Below are 20,036 nucleotides of genomic sequence, written 5' to 3' on the forward strand. Positions count from 1 at the left end.
GATTGAACTGTCGGCCAGACTGAATGGTCAGACTTGTTAAAGTTCCTTGTCTCTCAACCTGCTGCAAGGTCTGTAATCATGTTATCCCATCAGTGCTTTAACTAATGAGATGCACGTGGAGCCAGTGAGAACAACTGAGTGCTGAAATAAACATTTATTTGAATATTTGAAAAAAAGTGGATTGTGCAGGAAAGAGGAAACCGCAAGCACAAGAGATGAAGGAATGTGGCGTAGGTTCAACAACAATGAAAAACAAATTCGGTGTTTGAAAGAGAAAATAAGTGAACACAGTGTGAAAAATTAGAACGCTTTAGATGATAACCTAGCTCCAATATTAACTTCAGGCCACAGTCTTTAGACAGCACATTATAATGCAATAGAAACTGGCCTTACTCTGATCATCCAGGACCAATAGAACTCCAGATAAGAACTGGTGTAAATGAAGACCATGATAAATTCCACATGTGCAGCCATATACATTGTATACCAAAAGAGATGAGGCAAGCATTATAGGCAAGTATTTTTAGACATACAGCAGCACTAATACTGTCATTAATTTCAGTAGCGCTGCAGTCGCCCAGTTTAAAACACGGGTTTCAATGAGCAATGATTTAGCTGTTATCACTTTGAGTGGGTTCTACTGCATATAATTTAAATCTATCAGACAGCAGGAACAAGGCTGTCATCCACTTATGCTTTGCATAAAAATCTATATTATGTTATTGCACAATATTGACAGTTTTAGAGGCTTCAGTTACCTCTGCTTTGTGGAAAAACCTTGTGTGTCAGCTGAAAGAAAGAAAGATGTCTGTGTGGACATGCTAACTGACTTTCAGTTAGTATTTTGTCCAAGTTAATGTTAATGCAGGATATATGAGTGGTGGGAAAGCAACAGAAACAACCTTAAAACAGTGATCGTTCACTGCACCAGTTTCATAGCATCTGTAATAGCTAAAGCTCAGTGGCATTTGTCTTTCAGAGAAACTAATAATAAGCTAATTTAGTGAGGTATTAGCCCTCACACATCCACATAACCATTTTCTCCAGACAGCATACCTTGTGACAAAGAGGATCGATAGCAATCCAATGAGCTGAAATGAGAGTTATTGAGTTAGCGGGCCTGGAACGGAGACAGATGGGTGTCACTGAGATTACTGAAAGAGAAGTAGAATGGTTGAAATGAATGAAGCATCATGGGGGATCTTATACGAGACTAAATTCTGCTGAGTTAGCCTCTAAAGTTCCCCTTGCATTGAACCAATGAATTCTCCATCAGGAGTCCCATAATGAGAAAAGAGAAGCGACAACAGTCCAAAGTCACAGATACAGGTACCATAAGTCATGGGAGCGAGGAAATACAACTAAGATCCCAAATGGTGTTACTGGCAAAACACTTGTCAACGCACTTTTCTAAATGCCACCAAACCACACACGTTAACATTTATTAAAATCATAACCTGTATACAAAGATGGTCGACTTGACAGCTCCCAAAAGTGAAGCCAAAACATCTCAATCATCCCCTGGTATCGGGCTGCAACATAGGTCATAATCCCTGCCCATGGTCCGAAATAAAGGTCAAATTTGCATCATATTCAAAGCTGGTTTTCTTTCACTTTATCCCATGTTCAAGTAAGCGTGGTTTTTAATTTATTATTTAATGCAAAAAAAAACGGGTTGAGACTGACTTGCAATTGGTCAGGCCCAAATAAAGGCAGGACCTCCATACCATGGCGATAATCCACATCATTTTTGCATTTTTGCAAGCAAAACTATTAATTGATCTCTGCGCCCCAGACACTCCCACTTTTATTTACAGGCTAAAGGTATTGGGTTACTTTTTTTTTTTTTTTCTAATGTGATTGTTCGACGCCTCAAGTACATCTGACGTCACTGAGTTGCTTCTGATGTGAGCTGACCGGCTTCAGGGGAACTGCGGCAAATCCGGTAAAATTTATTTACAAAAACACCACAACAAGAAAAAAGAGGATAAAGGAGCTTGGTCCAGACCGACTCGATTTGCAGATTCAGTTGTTTAAAAATGTCGGCAAGGAGGTACGGTCGACAATGACGAGGATGCAAGACCTAAACCATCTTTCTGAATTGTGTGTTAGATTTTCAATAGATAGATTTCAATAGATTTTCTCACCAGCTGCTCAAAGATATAAACAAACCAACTGCTCGGCCCGATTTTTTTAAACCGCTATAGTTGGTGTTTAAAGTGCTTGTGTTTCTAAACCCATTATACCCAAACCTGCATTGCCCAAGCTGGGAGGTTCCCAACAGTGCAGCACTTCACGTCTCTGGCTGGTATTTCCTCCAATAGACCACTGCCATCAATAACAAAGTAACCGTAGTTGAAAATGTACTGTTGACACATCATATGTATGGAGTGGTACTGCATCAGCCTGCTTTCTCTAAGCCACACACACACACTGACCTTCAGAATGTAAGTGCAGAGTCAGCTTGTGAGTCAAACTCCAGTCTAGTAAATTAGTGTTTCCATACAGTACTATACATAAGTACTCTCTGATGCATATCGATCAGAAAAATGAGTTGATCCCTAGTCAGGCATTACAGTCTCATTAGCTTAAATTCATTATCGGACTCAGTAGAGGCAGGTGGACCAGAAAACTATGCAGAACTACATAAACAACAAAACCAGATAAGATATGTGTTTCGTTTTATTTTCATGATAGACCCTAAATAAGTTGGAACTATGGACCAATTGTGATATTTCCATTCTTCTCCAATGTGAGCAATAGTGTGACTCTCAAACAGGTCTCAAAGTTCCTCTCTCAGAACCCCCTCCTTGATCCATTTCATTGTGTGTTTAAAAGTAGCTGCTGACAGAAGACCTTAGGGCAGCCTTTGATACAGTGAACCCTGCTACCTGTTCTCCAATATGTACATCTTGGGCTAATTGTTTTCTTGATTTAAAACATATCTTTCTAGGCATTTCTTCAGTCTGTCATAGCAGGGACAAACTACCTTAGCCTATCCCCTCCCCACAGGTACGCCCCAAGTGGAGAAATGGTGGAAAACAATATCAACAGTAGATTTGCCTTTCCATCTCCCACCCAACCAAGGTTGCAAGAAACCGCATTGTCAGGTTTGATGACCAGCTATCTTTCTCTGACCATCTAGCATCTGCCTCTTGCTGCTTTGCACTATACAACAAAACTCCAGCCTTACCTCCCTCAGTAGGCCCCCCAGCTCTTGGTATCTGCCATGGTTATCTAATAAGAGGTGTCTTCGCTTATGATCTTAAGTCCATCATAGTTAACCACTTTTGAAGAGAAGTAGTTTGGATGCTTCAATATTTGATAACTACAAATCAATGTACAAGTATTGGATATTTCATGTATTATTTTAGAAAAGCAGTTAAATGAGTTCATGAACACAGTATTTTTGAAACATAAACAATCTCAGGTCCAAATGGACGAAACAAACAACTGTGATAGTAGCTTACTACTTGATTTAAGCACAGCCTTTCATAGCACTCCTCCTTTTAGAGACCCTGTGCACAGCCCGTCACTAGGACGGTTTTTATATGGTTCAAGTCTTGACTTACCAACCTTTGTAAGAATTGCTGAGTGTTCACCTAAAAGCTATAAAATGACTTGTTCCTCAGAGTTCAATTGTTGGTCCTATACTTTTGAATCCTTTTTTAACCTCTTATGGCCAAGGCTATGCTGATGATACACAGCTTTATACTGCAGAGTCTCTGGATGAACCAGGGCCAATCAATGGCCTTTACAGCCATATTTCAGATATTGAGTTATGGATGGCGGAGAATTGTCTATAGCTCAACTAGGACCAAAGTGAAATGAGGTTCTAAAGCCCAGAGAGAGAAACTAAAAAAAAATGAATAACAAGCCGTGGCACTTTACCCAAGTCAACAAGTGAAAACCCAAACATCTTTGATTCAAAGTCCAGTTTTGTAGCTCACACAAAAACTTAACTAAGCATACATTATTCATCTAAAGAATATTGTCAAGGTGCAACTATTTCTAACTCAAGCCAACACAGAGACACTAATTTATGATTTAATTATCTGCTGGATTGACGTAATTGATCGTAATGCTCTGCCTTCTGGTCTCCCTACATGTGTTTTTTTCATTCTACAGTAATAAAACTCTTCGTGGTACATTGTTTCTATGCAAAGATTGATTGATCTCTAGTCTCGAACCAATGACATAACCTTCTGGCAAGCCTTTACAAAAATGTTGTGGTGCATCTCGTCATCTATTAGCCTAAAACGACACACACCCGCTCATTCACCTCCACTGGCTACCCATGGCCGTCCCAGTCGAATCCAGTCAGTCACTCATGCTTGGCTTCGGAGTGACCTCTAGCTCTCCACCACCTGAAGCTTATGCTGCGTATGTTGCTTCTCAGGCACTGGGTTCTTCTAAGCCAAGGAATGCCATACATTGACACCACCTCGCACAAGGCAATAAGAAGAGAATGTTCTTGTTTGTGGTTTGTGGTAAGCTCTGATGGTTTTACGAGGAACCAAAAGGCTATCGGAGCAGAGGCGTCCTTATCTCTTCAGGGAGAACATCCTCCCCTAACACTAGTATCATCTAACATGTCTAACTAATGCACACTGCATGCTTACTTTCTATGCACTATTACCTGATCTCCTACACGTCTATCTAATTGATCAACTAAATGTAAAGTCTCCTACCGTACTGAAGCTTTGGTAATGTCCTTCAGTTGTAAGTTGCTTTGGATGTAAGCATCTGCCTAAATGTAATGTAAATATAATGATCTCATGGAGGAGGTTTGCTTATGAACACAGCCTTGCCGTTGAAACATTACTCATTGCTTTTACTAAAAATAATTAGGTGTTTCTATTCCAGCTAATACCAGCTCACAGTTGCTACAAATACTCTACAGATAGAATCAAGAGACACTTAAAAAAAATACCTTTACAATGGATGAGATTACTTTGTGTGATGATAACACAGACTTCTGTAGAAAATGATGAGCAACTCTGCAGTTCCCCTTAACTCTACAAAGCTGTTTGGCCTCCTTTAGCTCATTGTTTTGGTATTTTTGTGGCTCAAACTCTCCATGCTCATAAACCTTCACTCTTCCATGAGCTGAAGTAAACCACTGTACACTATATGCCCAGCAGCAATAATCATGTTCTATAACTTTAACTTCTGTGACTTTACAAGGCAATTAGAATCATATTTACAGCTTGTTGTGCTGTCCAAAGTAGCTAAAAAAATAATTAAGGCTATAGAATACTGATAATGAGTTCTGACTGAGAATTTGGATTGCGTGTCCAACTTAACCTGTGGGACCCAGAGGAAACATAAGCTACTGTGTATGTACTGGTTCTGTTTATGTGACTGATACTCTGAGTATTGTACATTGGTCTATGACTCGACAAATCTTCTGTCTGACTGCATTTTTCTCATTAAACAGAGGTTTGTCCACATTAACATAAACAGATATGTATATATGTAGTAGTCTAAATAAAATGTGATTTGAAAACTTCCTTGAAATAATTCTACACTTAAAATTGAAATTGAATTCCTGCCCTATTAGGCAAGTATTTTTTCTGTTGTTCTGTTGTAAAAAACTAAGCATTTTTATTTATGTTTCCACCCTATGCAGACGGACTTTATCCAATCTTAAATCTTAAAATAACAATGCAACTTTGTTTTGTCTGCAGCCCCAACTAGTTAATTATGTGTTGACAGAACCTTCCCTGGTTCCTATTAGTTCGTTTATGGTATATTCATTAAATATGTACCATTTGGGGACAAAATAAAGTGAAATATTAAAGGTTTTATAACATTTAACCCGTGGACCGTCTTCAAGACATCGACGTTAGTCACTTCCTGTTTTCACAATTGTGACTTGCATCTTATTCAACATAGTGGGTTAAGTTAGTAGCCTATCATGTTTCAAGCTACTTTATACATTATTATGAATATATATTACTTAATTACATAAAAGATACAAACAAAAAACAAACATTATAGGCTAAAGGTGTATGAGCAGTATGGCAATTTTCCTGTCATTGTACTTCCATAAACACGGAATAAGCACATTATATTAGGTATAAACTTAAAGTTAGCCTACATATCTCAATTGCTTTAATTCCCCATGTCATGAGCTGTAGGCCCTTCTATTGTTAGCTGTCCAGCAGGTGTTGGTGCAGCCACTGGGTCAAATTACACTTTACTTTATTATCACATCATGAATTATCTTCATATAAAGTGTGATAACGGTGCCTATCACTGAAAACTACAGTAACAAATGGTTCGTCCGGTGCATCAGTGATGACGTGATCCCACTTCTATTGTATCTTAACCAACATTTACTTCATCATACCACTGCTGAGCCCACCTCCTGCAGCTGCTCCAGCTCCAGCCTCAGCGCCTCCTGCTCGGCCTCCAGGTCGGCGTACTGCTGCTTCAGCCTCTGGTTCTCCTCCAGCACCACCAGCCCGCACTCCGCCGCCCGGACCTTCTCGCGGTTGGCCTCCGCCAGCTCCCGGGTCAGGCGCTCCACTTCGACCCGGCACTCCTCCACCGTGTCGCCGCATCCCGCTCCTCCGGCAGCCATCGCCCCGTCTCCCTCCCCGCCCTGCCCTCTCCTCCCTGCGTCGGACGAGCAGAGAGCCCCGCTGGAGGGAGAAACGAGGCAGACAACAAACCCACACCGCCTCCCCTCTCAGGGATCACACTTCAAACTGCTTCAGATCTCATGTAACAAAATAAAAAATGTACAGAAGAACAATAAACATCCGTAAATATCCACAGAGCGCTGTCATCATCTCCTGCCATATGATGCTCTGAGTGATGCAGCTCCTCATCATCCGCTGCCCGCATCCCTTGTCCCTCCCTCTGCTCTGTTTTTCTGCTTATTCACCGGCATCGGGGCGCCATCTCTGCCGGCAGCCGTGAAGCAAGGCACACTCCCCGCTGCCTGTCATCCTGCAGCAGCTTCTCAGTGCTCGGGTCCTCAGAGAGTGGGACCCAGCCCTGCCTCACTCCAACACAATAACAGGAGCTGTAAGCGCCCTCTGGAGATCACACCCATCCTTTTGTCTCCACCTTTACGCAGCGATTTCTCTTATTGTCAGCAAACATTTGTCATGTTTATATGTTTTAAAGTTCCCATTGATTGATTATAAACTTTTTTTTAAAAGGTTGCCTCACATTTTTGCACCTTAATGCTGGGGTTTTTTGGATGGCTGATGGTCACTGTGCGCAATATGATGAGAAGAAATAAGGGTTCTGTGTGTGTGAGAAGCTGCAATTAACATTTCGTCATGTACTTTTTCCAAAATTTAGTCAAATAAAAAATAAAATGCAATTCGAAGTCACAATTAGCTCATCTTCCTCATTCACAATTAACATTTTGTTATAAATTGTGTTCTGTGCTTGAAGCCAGATTTTGGGAAGATTACATTACATTTCATTTCATTTAGCTGACGCTTTTATCCAAAGCCACTTACAATAAGTGCATTCCACCCTCGAGGGTACAAACCCAGTACAACAAGAATCAAGAAAGTACAATTTCTTCAAAAAAAAAAGCAAAACTACAAAGTGCTATGAGTAAGTGCCATTTGAGTGCTACAAGATTACACCTGTAATGTATACTTTGCTTAACAAAAGTTGTTTTGATCATGGTTTGACTAGTCCTGTGTGTTTAATCGTTAAAACAGCATAAATAAAGATAAAAAATGTAAGATACAATAATAAGACAAACAAAATATCTATTTAATGTATTTTGACCAAGTCAGAAATCCAAGGATTTGTGAATGATCTTTTTTGTCCATGCAGTTACTCCACAGCTGCAGAATCCAGTACTCATCATTGTAAGCTATTTTAGTTAGTGACTTTTAGTTTGAAGAGGAGTTTACCGGAAGTGTGTTGTGTGAGGGGTTTACCGGAAGTGTGTGGTGTGTGATGAGTTGTTGTGAAGATGACAGATAATAAACGGGTGCTGTCTCCCGAATGGATGCCCTTCTTCTGTCTTCCTTTGACTGATGTAACACAAACAAACGCTCGGCTACATCATCATTATTATTATTATAAGTAGTAGTAGTACAATAATTAACTTGTTCTACTATTATTAATAACATCTTCACACCTCTAAATATATCTTTTATTATTTTCCCGTTATTTCAGCTTAGTGCTAACTAGCTACAAAGCCACATTGGTCACTTTTATTTGAGGTCTGTCAATTCAATCAAACTTTATAATTTGCCTTCAATAGGACCCGGTGCCACAGACATTACAGAGAAATCTTGTTGTCCTGCAGGAGGCAGAGTATAAAGTAGATGCGTTTGGTTTATCCTCACATGAGGCACATGAAGAAGTCAATAGCATTTCTTCAAAATAAAAATTAGAAAAAACTGCATTTTGAACCAGTTCATATTGCATTTTTTTCTGGAGTATTTGTGATGGGAAATTGTAAAATAGTCCCTCCATAAATATTTAAATTAAAACAGGTTTTTTAAAATAACCACCGACAACAATAGTTGTCTATCATCCTGTTAACAATCTGTTGTATGCTCATGATGTAGCTGTCTTTTCTCCTTTAAGTGCTGCTCGACACCAATTGCTTAGGCTATGTTATGGTATGCACTATTACAATAAATCAATGTCCATAAATAGTGTTGGCATCAGGGCCGGGTCTAGGCAGGGGCAAGAGGGGGCCTGGCCCCCTCAAATAAATGTTGTGCCCCCTCAAACTAAATCCCAATTTATAATAATAATAATATAATAAAGCACAATGCCCCCTCAAGATTTGTGGCTGCCCCCTCATACATGCCTGTCTAGACCCGGCCCTGGTTGGCATGATTGTGAGAAGCGAGTAGGATGAGAAGTTTTCCCTGTGGCTGACCGATTCCTATATGCAGTGAACAAAGTGAAATTTCTGGGTCACATCATTAGGAAAGATTTATGCGATGATGATAAAGAGCTGCATCAGTGCTGTAAACTGTGAGCACAAGGCAACATGTTGGCATGCATACTCTCTATGTGTGCAGAGGAAGTTATGATAACACTTGTTACAGCCTACAGTGTTCCATACTGTACAGTACACTGGCGGTGCAAAACTGAGAAAGCTTCAGGTGACAGATGCATTCAGAACCATCGGAACGAGGCAATGTCCCAACCATTCATGCTCTGCCGGTCTGAAATGAGACAACACTGAAGGACACAAGTTATTCATCTTGTTTCCTGAAGTCGTGGAACAAAAGTCTCTCGTTGTTTTAATCATGGTGTGTAATAGACCGTATATAAAATAAAGATTATACTGTAAAATAGAATAGAAAATAAGAGAATGTGGCTGTGGCTGAGGGGTAGAGTGGTTGTCCTCCAACCTGGAGGTCGATCCCCAGTCTGACCCATCTGCATGCCAAAGTGTCCTTGGGCAAGATGCTGAACCCTGAATGGCCCCTCATAGAATAACAAAGTGCTGCGAATAGATGCACTGTATGAATGTGTGTATGAATGGGTGAACGTAAAACTGTACTGTAAAGCGCTTTGAGTGGTCATCAAGACTAGAAAAGTGCTAAATTAATACGAAACCATTTACCATTTATTGTCAACCCACATCTATACAATGGAAGTAATGTGTCAAACAAGTGTTGAGTGAGTGTCACATACAATATGAAAAAAACAACACGCAAAAAGAAGCAGACATCTTAGCAGAAACAGATTCGGCGTGTGTGTGTGTGTCTGTGTGAGTGTGTGAGTATTGCATATTTTGTGCTGTATTGTGTAATTTACTCTTTTTTTCAAAACTTTTATATTGATATGTTCTTACGATTTTGAAATAACGCTTAACCAACTACTAATTAACAACTTCTTGATTATACTGTAGTTTTCTCATATTTATCCACATGATAATATACTTTGTTTTGTCTTTATTGAATCTAATTTTGAGCTCTGGTCCTCCAGCCAGTCAGCAGCAGTCAGGCCTGAGAGGCTGACGCTTTTATTGTGAAGCCTTTCTCCCCGGAAGTGCGGCTCTGTGTGTCGCTAGCGCAACAGCGGCTACATGTCTGTGAGGGAGCTGCGCCGCGTTGCACGTTGCTAGTTAGTTGCAATGTTGTAGCTATTAGCACGACAGCATTTCTTTCTCTGGGAGGGAGACGTGACATTTACACCGACAACCCCGCGGAGTCCATTCTCAGGCATTCACCGTCCACTCAGCCGCCGGCGAACGGAGACCCCCTCAACAAGATACCCTCTAGCTTGTGCCTTTCTCCGAGCTCCCCGCTAGCCTTACCAGCTAGCCAGTTAGCCGCTAGCCTTCCCCCGTCTCCTCTCCGTGCTCAAACCGTCTCCTGCCCGGCTGCTGGACCATGGCGATGAGGCAGACTCCGCTCACCTGCTCAGGTCACACCCGGCCTGTGGTGGACTTGGCCTTTAGTGGAATCGCTTCCACTGGCTATTTCCTCATCAGCGCCTGTAAAGGTGAGGACACACAGGAATACAAAGTTCTATCAACGTTAGACATGTGAAGTCGTAAATCCAGGCCGACTGCTGAGTACCACTACACGTCTGTAAGGTTTATGGTTATGCTAACTCCTAGAATATTAAAACGATTACTTAAACCGGCTTTTCTTGGAGATGAGCTCCATGGGAGCTGTAGTGACACCAGCCTTCATCATAGTGACTCAGTCCAATAGAGGCTTGTCCACCAGACGCCCTGACAGCAGCACCAGCAGGTCTGTGTGTCATCCTCTGCTCCACTGTCCCGGAGATCTAACATCTGTGTCTTCCCTGCTTTCTCTCCCCATCAGATGGCAAACCCATGTTGCGCAATGGAGACACAGGGGACTGGATCGGAACGTTTCTGGGTCACAAGGGCGCAGTCTGGGGAGCCACACTGAACTCAGACGCCACCAAAGCTGCCACCGCCGCCGCTGACTTCACAGCGTGAGTGGAGAACCGTTATGTGTCTTCAAAGTCTCTATCTATACTGTCTCCCTATCTCAAGCTATTTGTTGTGTGCATGCTAACGTAGGCTGTTGCAAGATGACCCCAAGTGTTTCATCTATCTGGCCTTTCCTTCCTAAGTCCACCATGATTTATTGGTAATGTGGACAATTGGAAATCCTCCATAAATAGATGATCGATGATTTGATGGTTGTCCAGATGTCATAACACAATGGCTTCCTCAGGTCAATAAAAATGTGGGTATTAAGCTGCTTTCGGACATGAACTCTGGGTAAAATGCAGACAATAGGGTCTGGACTTTATCTGTGCAGGAGGCAGGACGTTTTTTTTATAATATCAAGAAATCAACACAGGCGTCGGCCCTTATCACCAAAGGCTCCTACGTGTGCGGCACCTTTTTTCATCCTGAGATACTTTTTTTGGCGGGGGCTCAGCTTAGCGTCCGTCACATGTCAGAGATGTCCTCAGCGTCATATAATATTGCCTTTTTCAGACTTTACCTGGGGAGAATTCGCTGCAGAGGTTACCTGCAGTTTGTCTTTCACACATGCACAATGTATTACTGCAAACACTCTTGACATCTTTGTCTGTCTTCCACATGTGTGTCACTGCTTCTTCACCAGGAGCTTTTTGTTTTTCTTTTCATTTTTACATCAGTGCATGTCTGAAAGCAGCTAAACATTGGCACACTCAGACATTCTCTGAAGTTTTTACAAGGAGAAACTTCAGAGAAAGTCCGGAGCGACCTACTCGGACATTATCATTCTCACATACAGCCCCTCCGGATAAATTTGGGAGGATATCCTGAGTTCAGTGCATGTCTGAAAGCAGCTTTAGAAAAAGCCACACTTGTCCTGACTCCAGGGGACTTCATGAAGCACATGATGTGTTTATTCAGTTATGTAAGGACTTAATTCAAGTTTTCTGGGATAACAAATCTGGTTTATGTTCAACAAAGCGGCAGACTTTACAGTAAAGAATAATTGAGTCATGCTAGAGAGTCAATGCAAGAATTATTTGGACACTTACACATTTCTTCTATTCTACAGGCTCTGAGCTTCGGTCACAGCTTTAATTTGAATTTATAATAATATAGAATTAATTTTGTGAGAGATAATGCCCTTTACACCCATTGAGCCCATATTGTATGGGTTAAAAATGTATTAGACTCATACACATGAAGTCGGTCATATTTACAATTTTGTAGAAAATTCAGTCAAATCACTACCTGCCTGAAGTCTCTGACCAACAGACACCAGTGTATCCTCCCTATTGATTATCTGGGGTCAGCGCAGTGCAAGTCTGAAAGCACCCAAAGTATCATGTCTCTCAGGATGTATGAATACCAGGTCTGAACAGGGCTAAAGATATGCCACCTCTTCACTTTAAAAAGCTCTCTGTTGTTGCGCTGGTCCGATATCAAGGACTGTTGTCCGACTAAAGATGAAATGTCGTTAAATGTGTTTTGTCCATTTCACTCAATCTGACCTCAGATTCCAGCCTCACCTTTTCACATTCATATTGTGGTAGAACTTTCCGCAAGTGCAGCCAACCCCCTTTGAAAGTCCAGCGGGCAACTTTATCTCAGTACATCTTTAAATAGTGACCAGAAACTTTTATTTACCATGTAAAAATAACATATTTTCAACTATTGTGTCCAGTCTCCCTGTATGTTTCACATAACCACAGTGCTGGTTAAGCCAATAACTTACTGTTACAAGCTTATTAGTCATAATCGCAACCCTCAAACAGCTCTGAGTGAGCTTTTTGGTGCATGGACTAACAATGTAATGATTACACATCTGCCAAACAAATTGTTAATGATATTGGTGTCAGGGTTTTCCATTGGTCTGCTTTGGTGTTGTGGTGGCACAGGTGATTGGAGCATTTGGCCATTGTCCCCAGTAACATAATATTCCCATGCTACTGTTTACTCTCGTCAGTTAACTGATGGCCTCTTCACTTTTCAGAAAGGTGTGGGACGCAGTGAGTGGAGACGAGCTCCTCACACTGGCACACAAGCACATTGTCAAGTCTGTCAACTTCACTAAGGTCAGTGCTCTGACGGTTGTTCTTAATGAATATTGTTTTTCCTGTACATTTCTTCTCTGCTTTATATGTTCTTGCACCAATGGTACCAGTCATTTGGGTCATTATGTCATCATGCTGGTGAAGAATATTTCTTATGAACCCCACATCTCATTAATAAATGCAGTAAATCCCAATAGATTTGAATCCTAATAAGGAAACTTTTTAACAATTTGAGGAAGGGATGTTCCTAATTATGAATTTCCCTATTGACTAGTTAACTTGTCTCATGTTAAGACATCTACTGAGGCAACAGCCTCAGGTAGTGACAAGTGGCTCCTTTAAAAAAATCTTTGAGGCAACAGTGATGTGTTGTAGATGAATGAAATCCTCACACCAATCAATACTTTAAGCTACGAAGTTCAGATAGTTATATGCAGCATGAAAACACAAATGTGTTTTTATGAAAGATCTTATTGATTTAATGTATCAAATTTTGATGGAACCCTTTGAACATGATAATTTGAAGATTAACACAAAGTAGGAGCTTCATACTGACACCACACAGATCAGATGATCTGATTAGTAATTTAATGATGTAAAACTGATAACAAACTCTTGTGTGCTCTAAGCATCCATGTTTTATTTCTCATGGGCATGATGACGGGGCATAAGGCTTCACGTCATATGCATGCCAGGATATTAATAGTACATTTTTCAAACTGATGTTGACTTTCTACATTTGTGCCATCTGTTCCTCAGGACAGCAACTATCTGCTGACGGCGGGTAATGACAAGCTACTGCGGATTTATGATCTCAGCTGCCCTGAAGAAGGTCAGTGAATGTGTCAAAAAGGAAGATTTTTTTATTTCAATGTACATGTGGGTAAATTAAGAATTTACTGTATTCTGGGCATTCATCGAACTTTGTGTTTCTTAGTCACTTCCTATCAATCCTGCTTTAGTCAGTGCAGCACTGCCCTCTTCTGGAAATAGCTGTCATTTGGGTTGTGCCATTTTTTTTGTGTACCTGACTATGGAAACTTGATGTCTTTCAGCACCACAGGAGATTGCAGGTCACACATCAGCAATAAAGAAGGCTTTGTGGTGTAATGACGACAAGCAGATCCTCTCAGCTGCTGATGACAAAACCGTTAGGTCAGTGAAGTGGCTCCTTGTAGTTGAATTTGAACAGTCTGTGCATCAATGCCAACATGTGACTTTGTGTGATAAACCTGAACCCCTCCTCACTGCGACTCCCCTTTGTGCTGTCACAGAGACATTTGGTTGTCTAACAAGTTACTTATCTGTAGGCTCGGGTACTGAAATCCGTTACCAATCATGCACTGGTTCCTACACCGATAGTACACATGACTGTATCAAGTAATGTATCGGTGGATAGAAGAGGGATGATAACAAAGATTGCTCTTATTTATATTTCTACATTTAAGTTTAAGTATTCTTTTAACTGTTAACAGTTAATGTGTTCAATTTCGGCTACCATTTAAAAGTATCAATTTAGCACTGGTATGGTAAAAAAACTGAATTATACCCAACCCTATATATATATATATATATATGTATATTTATGTGTTGTGTGTGTGTGTGTGTGTGTGTGTGTTTCCAGGCTTTGGGACAGGACTTCCATGGAGGTGGTGAAAACATTGACGTTTGACTCATCTGTGAGCAGCATGGAGTACATGGCGGATGGAGAGATTGTCGTGATTACTTACGGAAAGACAATCGCTTTCTACAACGCCCTTAGGTGACTCTCCATATCCTAGATCATAAGATTTCATCCACCAGGAAATGTACATTTGATTTCTCTGACCTCCTGGATATTACTTTTTATCTGACTTTGTTATGTGTTTACATATTCCAGCCTGGACCCAATCAAGAATGTGGAGGCCTCAGCTTCCATTAACTCAGCCTCCCTCCACCCAGACAAGGACTTCTTTGTTGCCGCTGGAGAAGACTTCAAGCTCTACAAATTTGACTACAGCTCTCAGGAAGAACTGGGTGAGGCGAAAAGATTTTTCTCAAGACGCTGAATCATCGTGTATGGTCTCACTCAGGATTCTGAAAAGTGGTAGCTCTGTTACTGAGGCAGGAGGCCTCCTATAAAGAGGAATTGTTTGCCAACGATTGATGGGGACCTTCTGTATAATTTCAGAAATTATACACTAATGACACTACTACACTAACTAATTTTTTTTAAATTGGGCTGGCAGACACTGTGAGAGAACATACAATCTACAGCTCCAGGAATTTGTCTTGCTTTTATTCCTGGACAGACACAAAGAAAAAGTCCCCTTAAATTCAATCTAGCTCAAATTCAGTACGCTAAATATTCCAATTATTTTTCCACATCCATTCAATAATTTCCCTGTGCAAAAATCTAGCAATGTTAAAGAAAGTGATGAAATTGTCCTATCCTTCCTCTAAGTTTTGTGGAAATGTGTTCAGTAAGTACAAATAGACAGAAGAAAATATAACGGTGGTTGAGGTAATTAAAAAGTCTCATGTCAACGTAGGTAAGAAAGAATAAAAAGTGCACTAAACCTTGAGGAAAAGCAGATCTGTAAACCCTTTCTTTCCCCTGTCTGCAGAGTCCTATAAGGGTCACTTTGGTCCAGTCCACTGTGTGCGGTTCAGTCCAGATGGTGAGCTGTATGCTAGTGGCTCTGAAGATGGGACTCTTCGACTGTGGCAGACGGCGGTGGGGAAAACCTACGGCTTGTGGAAGTGTGTCCTCCCTGGTAATGCTCCTGTTATAAGCAATGATTTATGTATAGTCGTCTCTGAGGCTCCCACAATCTGGAATACATTTTATGTGCTGTTGTATTGGTTAAGAAACATAAAAATGGGATTTTCTCATTAAAAAAAGGAATGTTTCAGAAACTGCTGGAAGTTTTAAAATACAAATTGATACAAGCTCTTGGGCTGATTTAAGGGCAATTGATCAACAAAAGAGTCTCTCAAACTATTACACTCAAGCTGCTTTTAGACACGCACTGAACTTCAGAGTTGCTCCGCAGCCTCCCTGGAGGAGGCGTATTTGCAAACGAAAATGTCAGAGTGAAAGCTTCGGGAGTTTCTGTGGACTTTCTCTTCCTGACCCCCTAGTATATAGTCTGCAGATAGTCTGGAAGAGCTGATCTTTGAACACAGAACAGGAGACCCTCTTCTGGATGAACAGCCAGTGAGTGAGGCTTTTAACAAGCGACAGACCAAAACATTTAACGAAAACAAACATCTCTGTGTAAAAAGTGGAGCCATGCACGTAGAAGACCTAGTTGAAGATGTCAAGAGAGTTTATGGTGATAAGAGTCTACGACAGTGTCAATAAGCTGTAAACAAACTCTTAGTGGTTAGGGTCGAGTTCAGACCTGCTAACTAAAGGAGTGGACACACACAAGATACATTGAGGACACAATTGAGATCTTATCACTCAGACCACAGTCAGAGGTGGTTTGAGATGCATGTGGTCACATTCTTTTGTTAGCAACAGTGTGTCATGGGCCACATTGAAGGATCACCTACTCGGCTAATGTTCACGACAGTTTCATAATGAACCATACGTTTTTTTCCTCTTCTGACAATGATAACACTGACCACCTCATAATGACTTTCTTTATGGGGTGGTCAGTCTTCCCCATCTGCATGCCAAGGTGTCCTTGGGCAAGATGCTGAACCCCCGAATTTCCCCTTTTAGAATGGCTGAATGGCAAACTGTACTGTACAGCGCTTTGAGTGGTCATCAAGACTATTTACTTTTGATTGTAGCTCTAAATACAGCCCATTTTATTCACTTAGCAGGTCGTCACCAGCTTTTTCTGTCACTTATCAGTCACAGTCAGACTCGATAAAAACCCTATTTTGTGTTTGTGAACAGAAAAATGTGTTTTACATATAGAGGTAGTGTTATCACGATACCAAAATTATGACTTCGATACTATACCTGCCAAAATATCACGATACTCGATACTTTCGATACGATACCACCAATACGATACAATACCACAAATACGGTACGATACCACAAATACGGTACGATACCACAAATACGATACGATACTGGTATATTTATTTATCATAGTAATAATTAAAACATCTGTAAGGTTCCCTTTTTTACCAGCTTGTTCCTGCCCAGCTTTTTGAACACTTAACAAATGGTATTCATATTAGTATTAGCCTACAGAAAGATATTAATGAAAACTACATGGTGACATCATAGCATTGATTATACACGGCGATGCAGGCCTATTGTCCGTATCTGACTATATGACTACATAGTTATTTCCACAAGAGTTACATAATTTTACAGATGTGTGTTTGAGGTGAAAAAAAAGTAAAAACATGCCACCTGAGCGAGTGAGTGGGGGCGGGGCTCCGGGGCCTGTGTGTGCGCGCTGTCTTGGCGTGGGACAGCGCGCGCGCGCACACAAACGCACACACACCGGTTTTTTCATGTTCATGCTTTTTTCTGACACGATGCTGATTTGACAAATGAACGTGACGTTCCCGTTCAACATATGAACACTGCACAGGGAGCCACTGCAGAGGGGCCGCGGGATGAGGACCCCCCCCCCCCCCGGCTCCGGAGAAACAACGACTTGTTTTACTTCTCCGCCGTGAAAGAGATGCGGACATTACAGTCCCGCGTAACATCCCCCCCCTCTCCCGGTGGCGCGCTCCACCTGTCATGTCTCCACCCGGCCGCGCCACAGTTTGAGAGAGAATCACTTCCAACAAGCCGAGGACGGTCGGCTCGGCCATGTCTCCCCTCCTCGCTGTGAGTGAGGACTGCCTGTTGCATGTGTGAGAGCTGGGTAGCCCCGCCCCTCGCAGTCAATTCACAGTCAGTGGGACAGGGAGCGGAGCAGAGAGTGCGCTCTCTTTGCCTGCTATTTTAATAAAGTACCGGTACTAAAAATATGCTAAACCGTATTGTTTTTAACGTAAGGGTACCGCGGTACCTTTCTAGTACCGGTACACCGTGCAACACTATATAGAGGTGGGAAGTGAAATCTGATGAAAAGTGGTCATTTGAAACTACTTATTACCAGGTGTGACATGATGTACTCAGAGCTGTCCACTTGTGATTGTATCACTTCAGGCGGATGTTAATACCAGGTCTGAATGGGGCCTTTGAATCATTCTCACGCTTAATGCTCACAACAAAATGGCATGATATTGGTCTATCAATAAAATGTTCTTTGTATAGCGCATATTCACAAATCACAATTAGTTTCATAGGGCTTAACAAGGTGAGACATCCTCTGCCCAAGAGTAAGTAAACCTACCAAAAAAAAAACTTAACAGGACAAAATATAGAAACCTCAGAGACTTGCATGTGTAAGATCTCTCACCCAGGACGGACAAAAGTGCGATGGATTCCACGTGTAACTGAGGACATCAGCCTATGATGAGACTTGAAAGGACAAAGATACAAGGCATTCACAAATCAATATTAAGTCAAAAGACAGTAGCCCAAATTAATTCAAAGTATGGTAACTCTACTAAAAGCCCACAAACGTAATACAACAAGCCACCACTGAAGCCTGTTAAGTCCCATAGTAACAAATGTTAAGAATGAAATGAATCCATTATCTGATCTGATGAGACCAAAGTCAATCATGTAGCTCCAATCATTGTATATTAACCCGCGGAGTTCTGCTGTGACATGATCAGGTTTTTCTTCTGACTTAAAGCTTCTCCTGAGCCACAGAGTCAGAGTCTACGTCCTCATGATGAATACACTCAAATTCATGTGTTCAATCAGGAGATAAGTGTGTTTCTGCGAGAGTCCAACACACAACCTGTTGCTGTTTTTAAAATGTCAATAAGTTATAAATATATAACTTACTTCTATAAAGCCATTTGTGATCCAATGAATTTTTCTAATTCTTTCTGTTGTGTTCTCCTCAGAGGACCTTGGGGCAGAGAACTCTGAGCAGCTGTGTCCACAAGTCCCTGAGATCAAAGCTTGAGGAGCAAGCAGTAAAGTTTGGAAACGGGATGAGAAGAGAAAAGGAAAGGAGACGAACCGAGAGGTGTTCCAGTGTGTTCTATCAGGCCCCAGCGAGGAGCAGAGTCTAGAACATCTCCATCCACCAGGAACTGATGTGGATATCATGACTGCCCTGTCTGTCAGACCAGTCATCTCTCGCACACAAACACACAAGCACTGATTTTATGCAGTCATATGGATAGTATGGGTTGGAGAGTAAAGCAGTAGATCTGTGAATGTCTCTCGTTCATCGCTGCCTGCCTTCTCTCTGGTCAGCCCAGTTCTGTCCATCTAAACATATTTTTTACTTCTCTTTACCCTCAAACCCTTAATTCCCCCCAAACCACATGATTTAAGATCAATTTTGGTTCCAAAATTAAAGTAATTGAGCTGGACCAAGGCCTTTGTTTTTCGGTTCATACTTACAAAAGACTGGCGATAGATGCACTGTGTGTGCTAAAAGGTGCTTTCATTTTTTTGAAAACCTTGCTTTGAGTATTCGCTGCTGTTGTACTGATTGAGAATATAATATTTAGTGTCCAAATAAAAGAGAATCATGTTTAGTGACAAGGTGGAAAGGGATAAAATGTCATTGAATTTTTCCCACATTTTGGGTTCTGTCTTCATTTGTGTCCAATTATGAAATAAACCAGTGCATTACTGTTTTATTTGTAAGTAATGCTTGAGAAAAGTGGACTTGGTGGTATTTTATGAAAATCTTTAATATATATGCACAAGCAAGGACAAACACTATGTATAGCTAAATAAAATGTTACATGGTAGCAATTAACAAAGCACACAGACTAATGTTACTAACAAATTGTCATAAATAGATCTACAATGTTAGGGTTTCACATAAGCAAATACAAACTGATGGTGATAATATATATAATAGGTAATATACAGAGATAATATGGAAGTAAACAGAATATGGATAATATAAATCTGTAAACATAAAATAGATAATATAAAGAAATACTGTATAATATGGATAATATGGGAAATGTAGACAGAAAATATATAAGAGATAATATACACTGATAATATAAAC

General features: G+C 41.0%; 2 protein-coding genes across 2 annotated transcripts in view; one reads left to right on the forward strand and one right to left on the reverse strand.

Annotated features, from left to right (window-relative positions):
• The window catches only part of LOC133003666 (protein bicaudal D homolog 1-like), a 32,750-nt gene extending 26,161 nt beyond the window's left edge, over nt 1-6,589 (reverse strand). The window contains exon 1 of the mRNA XM_061073459.1: nt 6,371-6,589. Within this exon, the coding sequence (XP_060929442.1) occupies nt 6,371-6,589 (219 nt within the window). The remainder of the gene's footprint in view (nt 1-6,370) is intronic.
• A 3,447-nt stretch (nt 6,590-10,036) lies between these two features.
• strap (serine/threonine kinase receptor associated protein) lies at nt 10,037-19,653 on the forward strand. Its single transcript, XM_061069726.1, has 9 exons — nt 10,037-10,458; nt 10,788-10,923; nt 12,915-12,996; nt 13,735-13,807; nt 14,031-14,130; nt 14,600-14,737; nt 14,855-14,991; nt 15,582-15,731; nt 18,904-19,653. Exons 1-9 carry the CDS (start codon nt 10,347-10,349, stop codon nt 18,963-18,965), a joined length of 990 nt encoding a protein of 329 aa, XP_060925709.1. The 5' UTR covers nt 10,037-10,346; the 3' UTR covers nt 18,966-19,653.
• Nucleotides 19,654-20,036: the final 383 nt, after the last annotated feature.

The sequence above is a fragment of the Limanda limanda genome, chromosome 1 (genome assembly GCF_963576545.1).
Source record: "Limanda limanda chromosome 1, fLimLim1.1, whole genome shotgun sequence".
Lineage (NCBI taxonomy): Eukaryota > Metazoa > Chordata > Actinopteri > Pleuronectiformes > Pleuronectidae > Limanda > Limanda limanda.

Bases quoted from the DNA above. Each gene is read 5' to 3' on its own strand.
- strap (XM_061069726.1), top strand. From the start codon at position 10,347: ATGGCGATGAGGCAGACTCCGCTCACCTGCTCAGGTCACACCCGGCCT. The intron at 10,924-12,914 runs GTGAGTGGAGAA...TTCACTTTTCAG, and splicing joins GCCGCCGCTGACTTCACAGC to AAAGGTGTGGGACGCAGTGA. The intron at 14,992-15,581 runs GTGAGGCGAAAA...CCCTGTCTGCAG, and splicing joins CAGCTCTCAGGAAGAACTGG to AGTCCTATAAGGGTCACTTT.